Source organism: Monopterus albus, unplaced genomic scaffold (genome assembly GCF_001952655.1).
Source record: "Monopterus albus unplaced genomic scaffold, M_albus_1.0 scaffold213.1, whole genome shotgun sequence".
Lineage (NCBI taxonomy): Eukaryota > Metazoa > Chordata > Actinopteri > Synbranchiformes > Synbranchidae > Monopterus > Monopterus albus.
Window position 1 is genome coordinate 708,389 of NW_018128093.1, and position 7,405 is coordinate 715,793.

General features: G+C 44.8%; 1 protein-coding gene across 1 annotated transcript in view; it reads left to right on the top strand.

Moving 5' to 3' along the window:
- ripor3 (RIPOR family member 3) overlaps positions 1-7,401 on the top strand; it is a gene marked incomplete at its 3' end in the record, with an annotated part of 39,077 nt that extends 31,676 nt beyond the window's left edge. Inside the window, exons 14-23 of the mRNA XM_020619054.1 lie at positions 2,483-2,634; positions 2,976-3,194; positions 3,742-3,838; positions 4,261-4,500; positions 4,604-4,749; positions 4,839-5,004; positions 5,962-6,091; positions 6,322-6,486; positions 6,601-6,765; positions 7,214-7,401. Of these exons, the coding sequence (XP_020474710.1) occupies positions 2,483-2,634; positions 2,976-3,194; positions 3,742-3,838; positions 4,261-4,500; positions 4,604-4,749; positions 4,839-5,004; positions 5,962-6,091; positions 6,322-6,486; positions 6,601-6,765; positions 7,214-7,401 (1,668 nt within the window). The remainder of the gene's footprint in view (positions 1-2,482; positions 2,635-2,975; positions 3,195-3,741; positions 3,839-4,260; positions 4,501-4,603; positions 4,750-4,838; positions 5,005-5,961; positions 6,092-6,321; positions 6,487-6,600; positions 6,766-7,213) is intronic.
- Between the last annotated feature and the right edge of the window lie 4 nt (positions 7,402-7,405).

The window sequence follows — 7,405 nt, forward strand, 5'->3', positions numbered from 1 at the left end:
TTTTTATTACGGGCACTATGGGCGCACACCAGTCAGTAGCTTCCTTTATTTCGTCAATAATGCCAAGTGACTGCATCCTTTTCAGTTCCTCTTCTACTTGTGGCAGGATAGGAAATGGAATACGCCGTGGCGAGGCAATACTGTAGGGCTGAACGTCAGGTCTGAGTTCTATTTTAACAGGGTCGCACTTTAGTAGACCATTGTCCCCGAAAACATCCTCATATGCCTCAAGTCTCTCCACTCGACGTACAAGTCCCATTTTCATAGCCATTTCTCTTCCCAATAGGTTTGTAGTGTATGGACCTCTCATTACATAAATCCAAAGTGAGTACTTATTTCCTCGTCTCTCACAATCTGTCAGAAATTTGCCTTTGCAACTCAATTCTCCTCCAGGACTTGTGAAGACTGCTTTAGTATTTTTCAAAACAGGGCGCCGTGGCAAGCATCGATAAGTATGTTCTGACATTACTGTAATGTCAGCCCCAGTATCGATTCTAAATTTCACATTTGTCCCATTGATATGCAGATCTTGGAACCACTTGTCATTGTTATTGTCTTCTCCTGTAACGGTTCCTAAGAACCATTCACTGCCTTCATCACTGTCTGTATCTTTAGTTCTTACTGCTCCCACGTTTTTAGTTCTGCACATTATTTCAAAGTGACCCATCTTGTTGCATTTTCGACAGCGTTTCCCTGTAGCAGGACAGGCCCCATAGTCATGTGTTCTGCCACATCTAGTACAGTTTTTCCCTTTAGCTGACTTATCTGCTACTTTGTACTGTGGGTCATTTGTGTCTCTAGCATGCCTCTTTCCAAATGGTTTGTATTTCCTGAATTTGTGTGTAACGACACTTACTTCATTTTCAGTAGGTCGATCATGAGCATTTTGCACTTTGATGAGTTCAGACTGTGGAGCCACACTGATGGCTTTTTCCAGCGTTAAGTCTGGCTCCAATTGTAATTTCTGCGACACTTCAATGTCCGCGATCCCGATGACAATACGATCTCTTATCTGCTCGTCCTTTGTAGTTCCAAACTCACAATGTTGTGTTAGTTCATAAAGATGTCTCACAAAAGCCTCCACACTCTCTCCCTTTTGTTGTGAGCATTTTTGGAAACATGCACGCTCGTGTATGGTATTTCTCTTGGGCACAAAGTGTTCCTCAAACTTCCCTACCACTGTTTCATAATAGTCATAATCATCATCTTCCTCTTCTGGGAATGTAGACGTGCTGAATATGGGCTCTGCATCTTGTCCCATAGCATATAAGAGAGTATTAACTTGTACTTCCCCGCTCTCCTGGTCGAGCTTCGTAGCAATCCGATATCGAGAAAAGCGCTGCTTCCAGTCCGGACACGCCGAAGGCTGGGTGAGGACGAACGACTCAGGTGCATGAAACTTCGCCATGTCACTGTTCCAAAGGTCCGTCTTCTCTCAAGCTGCTAGGACATCCCACTTCTGACACCATGAGACTTTCATTTGTGACTTCGTGAAGGGTTTTATTTGAACATCCATTCGGAGCACGGTTTCAACAACTCACTAACATGGGTTTTTTCTACCTTGCTATTCAAGCCTATACCAGCCCACAGTGACACCCTGTGGGCCTACACAATCATTACAGCTAAATATCATCACATCTTCGATCTAGAAATCCAAGTCCAGTTGATTTCCAAGGTTATTTTGGTTGCAGCGTACATAGCACTGTTCGTTCCCTGGAGACATCTCTACCTGAAGCAATGACCACTAACCCCAGTCCTAGAATAAACCTCAAATGTAATGACTGCAATCATATTTTGAGAAAATACATTAATGTGCCCACCACACAAATGAAAATTAGACCCTGTGTGGTTTGTAGTGGCTGAACCCCTGGAGCGAGGTGCTTGCATCAGACAGACTCACACAGAGTCGCACACATAGAGTGTTTTCCCTTAACAGTTCACAACAATGCACATAGGCCTGTACCAGTAACCAGCAAACTGTCATTTTAAAATTCAGAGGGGTTTATTGGCACGGCCACAAGATGTTCTCTGTAAATAGACAAAACATGGCAGTACATTCAGAACATTGTGCTGCAAACAACTATGTGAACGATTTAACAAGGAGCTTTTAGTATTGAGCTTCAACAGCAGAATAATCATAATTTCTTTTTGGAAGATCTGTATCTACTGTACAGTAAATCCTACATTTCACGTGACTGAAAGTATGGAGATTTTCCAAACTGTTCTCGGTGTGATGGAGCGACAACAGGACAGCAGTGGTGGCGGCAGCGTTTTCTCCATACTGTTCATATGGAACTGAATGTCTGTTTCTTTTGCTACTTTGGAAGTAAAAAATCTGATTTTCAGATATTTAAAAATCAGATATTTCATTTCCTGAACGTCTCCCTCAAGCAACTAAACATATGACAACTCTCTCCTCTGCCATCAGCTGCAGTGACTTTACAGTTTGATATTTAAACTGATATGTGTCCACTCTCTGCAGTCGATGGTGCGCGAGCTGCAGGATGGAGAAAGCTCTCTCCCGTCTCTGGTGCCTAAGACACGTCATAACAGAGGAGGTGTGTCTCTGCTCAGCTACCTGTCCAACCCCTCGGTCACATCAAACTACAGCCCTCCATCCCCCTACACCCCGAGGTACGGCAGTGACTACAGAGACAATCAGCTAGGTCTTGGTCTTTTTCATGGGATTTGTTAGTAATCATTAAATAACACCCTTTCCTGTAGAGCAGTACTTCCCAAACCTCTGATCTTTAAAGGTTAGAAGAGCTGAGTGTGACCAGTATTTCTCAAGACAGAAAATCCCTTTAATCATCTTATAGCTGATATCCTCACAGATGAAATGTCCAGGATACCACTGTTCTCCACACAGTGCAGTAAATCAAAGATTCAAACAGACACCAATTCTAAAGCGTAAAGTGAAAGCTGCCACTACAGACGTGTGTGTTTATGTCTCACTGTGATCAATTCCTCCACAGCCTCACACGGACCCACAGCTACACCTCCAGCCCAAGTCAAGGCACCAGCCTGGGAGGAAGCCAGCAGCTGCCTCTGGAGGAGGAAGGATCCCCGGAGGTCTCTGCGGAGCAGAGTCAGAGGAGGAAGAGGATGGATGAAAGGGGGGAAGAGGAGGAGTGGGGAGGTGTGGGAGAAAGTCCATCTCCACCAGCAAAGAGTATGACAGGATCCCTGCAGAGGTGAGGCTGAACTCAGCAACAACGAAGTGTTTATACTTTTCACATTTTAGAATGAATGCCTAGTAACAAAGGCTGTACAGGGGGCGGACAAAATAATGGAAACACCTAATACAGCTTTAAATTTGTAAGAACTAATGATAATCACCATTAAAGACACTCTGTCAGTTAATCCGTCTCTGGTAGTGTTTGAGACACGGGTGTCCTGTTGTTTTTCTAGAGCACTGCCTTCTCACCTTGTGAGTTGGTATTTAATCAACACACCTGCCATGTGAGCACAGATCATGTGGCCTCCATAACGTTATGTTACTAACTACTTTCTCTTCAGACGAGCATGATAGCGTCACTTCTTTTAAAGCTAAACCATGTTGCTAAATATAATGGTATCTTATGATGGGCCTTCTAGCTGTGCTTGTAAATAAGATTAAATTTCACTTTGTTTTATTTTTGACACTATCTTGCCTGCCTTCTGGATACCGCCATGCAAAATCTTGAAATATTTTGACTCCTGCTTTTTTTTAGAATAAGCTGATATTTGTCCCTAACGCAGACTCAGCACTCCTGACATCCTCAGAAAGAACACAGCTGGAGAACCAGATGCTGAGACACACAGTTCTGTCCTGGGACCGGACACTGTCAACCAGCAGGTAGAACATCACGTCATTCATGTCATATAGCACCAAGTGAAATCCTGATAAAAGAAACAATCCTTCAGCCACAGGTGTGAGGGCTGCAGCCCTGTTGTGGAGCAACGGAGTCCCATTTTAGTGGCACTGACTAGAGGACAACAACACAGATGCACACCCTGACTACTGCTCCTGTCCTGGACCTTGCTTTTAGTTCTACTAGTGGTACAAAAAGCTACCAGTATTTGTCATCAAACAATATCTAATTACAGACATATGTTCATTTTTTAGGAGTTTTGAAGCTGATACAGTTTAAAGTGCACCTACTATCTGCACTGGAGACATAGCTCAGGACGTATGAAATCCATGTTGAACTTATAGGGACTACCTGTGTCATGAGATTTCATCTGGCTCAGACTCCTCCCTTCCCACGTTTCTTCCAGGACTCTCCCATTTCTGCCCAAGCTTTGCCCTCTCTTTCACCTGAGCTCCCAGCTGTAGCCCTCTCCTCACCAACAATGGTGGCTCCGACCCCTGGTAGGATGGGGATGAGCAGCGCCCAGCGCAGGGCCCAGGCCTTCCGACTGGGAGCCCTGATCGCAGAGCTGGAGAAGATGTTACAGAACCAGAAGGAGCTCAAGGCTCTGGACCACCAGATATCACACATCTCAACTATACTGAAGGTACCTGTGTATTCATATATATGGATACAAACACCTGTAAACAAACTGTACACAATCATTTAGCCCTTTAGCTTTATAAATGCGTGCATGTGTTCTCATGCAGAATGACCTGTCTCTGTTGAGAAGCTCCTCATCAGAGGAGACTCTGGCCGTGGAGGAAGTCCTGGGCAGCTTTGACTTCTTGTCACATGACCTCAATGCAGATGATGACACTTCCTGTTTGGGCAGCATGAGACTGAAAGACAGCGGGTGAGCTTCCAGATCAATAACAGAAAATCAGTAAACAGCCAGCATCCCTGTAAAACAGCTGATCTCTCCTTCCTCTCTCCACCCACCAGCATCAGTTCATTCCAGCAGAGCACTCTGAGGAGTCTCGGCCTCCTCTCCCAGCACAGCCAGTCAGCGTCTGAGGAAGAGCTGGTCATCACCCCTCTGACTTCTGGGAACTGGGGTCTTGACCAAGCTCTAGAGACACACCTGGATATTTGCTGCATCCTGCTACAGGTACAGTAGTTTCCTGTAGTTTGTCCACATTGAAGGAACAAGCTGACATTTTGAGAATCACGTTTGCTCACTTTCTTACCAATATTTAAATGAGAAGATCAGTATCACTCTCATATTTAGTATGAACACACCTTGTGATTTTAACTTAATCTAAAGACTGGAAACAAGATAAACCGCTAGTGTGGACACGAGTTCTGCTTTTTACACTTCGGTGTTAAACAAACAAGATGTAACAAGGCGACTATTGAGTTTTATTGGTGTTCAGGCAGACCAGACAGCGACAGGCTGCTGTATTTCCCACTGCTTTCATTGTTCCTGCCAAGCTAAGCATCTCCCAGTAGTAGCTTCATATTTACCTTACAGACATGAGAGTGCTATCGATCTTCTCCAACTCGACATCAAGAATAAGAAAAATCGGCATTGCCCAGAAGTTGAACTATTGCTTTTACTGAGTTTTCAGGATTAGTGTTCATATTGTTTCTAGGATGTGACCCATATTTCATACTGAAATTCATTTTTAGACAAAACATTCTTTTATAGAGTGGCTATCCTCAAGGTTGTGGCGAGAAACTAGTCTTCATAGCGCGGAGCTCGGCTCATTTCAAGTCTGTAATATAAACATCCTATCGACAGACGGTGTGCATTGAAACTATTGTACAGTATGGTTCAGGTTAAGGGAAATATTGTGAATACTGTGGTCATGTTGAATAAAAATGCAAATGTTTCTTGGAGCTCTGTGCCAGAACACAATCTCTGGTGCCGTCCTGCTCTGGCACTGAACATTGGTATGAATGTAGATGGTGAGGTGTAGAATCACAAGCTGTGTGTTAGCCTTCCCAGGACACTGAGCTGGCTATGTAGTGCTGTGCTATCAAGAAGACTGTACTGTCTGCTGCCCTTGTCTGTCTCCACTGTCTAACTTGGTTTTCGAAATCTAACAAATGCACGTTCCCTCAGATGATAAGAACGACCGACTTCAGCCCGTCTCAGACGCAGCTGCTGGAGGAAATGTCTCTTCAGGCCCAAGTCCTGGACAGAGTCAGCTGTCTGCTGCTAGAGAAGAACGACAACATCACTGCTCGAGACAGTCAGTGAAAGATCTGTTTGTCTTCACAGAACAACATATTGTCTACAGTTAATACCCAATTAGCATGACATTTACAACAGGCTCACGTATGGAGATAAAAACACTAAGTCAAATCTTTAATGAAGCCATTTCTTATCATGCTTTTCACTCTACAAAGCACACAGTGTTTCAGTTTTGGATTGTTACCCGTTTGCAGAGTTGATGGGTAAATAAGTGTGAACTCTCCTCAGTCCTCCCTAAGGCCCAGAGAATGAGGGACGTGCTGTTGTTCTGGGAGGAGTGTGTGAGCGACAGCAGCTCTCCTTTCTCTTGCCGCCCTGACAGCTTCTGCAAGACGCTAAAGAAACGTTACACACACAAGGTGAAGGCCAAGCAGCCCGGTCAGTCAGAAAAAGGTAGACAAGCACTTCAACCCACCTTTTTAGGCAGTAACAGATGTTGGCTCCTGCAACAGTCAAACACTGACTAACTGGACCATAAGCAGTGTTTTCACTCTCCCTTCTCTGCAGTGTTTTCTCAGCTCCTACAGCAGGTCCAAACGGCCAGTCAGATGGTGCCTGGCCCTCAATCGGTCTGCAGCCCAGACAGAGTCACCCTCTTCCAGCTGTCAGTGTATCTGAAACGCTGGAGCATCCAGGAGCTGGGAGCGCACATCTCACGCCTCTCCAAAGAAGGTAAAGCTGTCATTTTAAATCTCTGGACGTACATCGGAGTTACCTACAGAAACTGCTCTGAAATGTTCCATACCCACGTCCTGATTGGAGCACGAAAGTACACGACATTAAATTGTCCCATGGAGCCCCACCCACGTCAAACAAGGTACACGTATAAAGGCACAGGAAAACAAAGAAGTACATACAGATCCTAAACCTAATTTTGCTTCCATGATCAAGAATGAACTGTGAACCTCAGCTTTGAAGCAGACATGGATGAGAAGTCCTTAAAGTGCTCAGAAAAAATAGAAATTTGAATATCTGTAATTCCATCACAACTTCCTCTGCTAATAAAAATCATGTGACCTGGTTGAAAGCTCCACAACAGCTACTAAATGGACCTTGTGCTGAGATTGTTTTCCCAAAACTAGGTGTATTAATATTAACATTCATCACTGGCTTGTTTCAGAGTACATGCTGTCAGCCTTGAGGAGCCCCAAACGGAGGCAGGCTTTAAATAAGCTGCGAGGGCGTCGCGTCGCAGAGCTCCTCCCACTGGGATGCACGCTGCAGACCCTGGCCGCCCTGCAGATCGATGCCAACCATAGAGTCTGCAAAGCTGCTGCCAAGTGTTTGTCTAGAGCTGCAGGCTGTAAGGCCT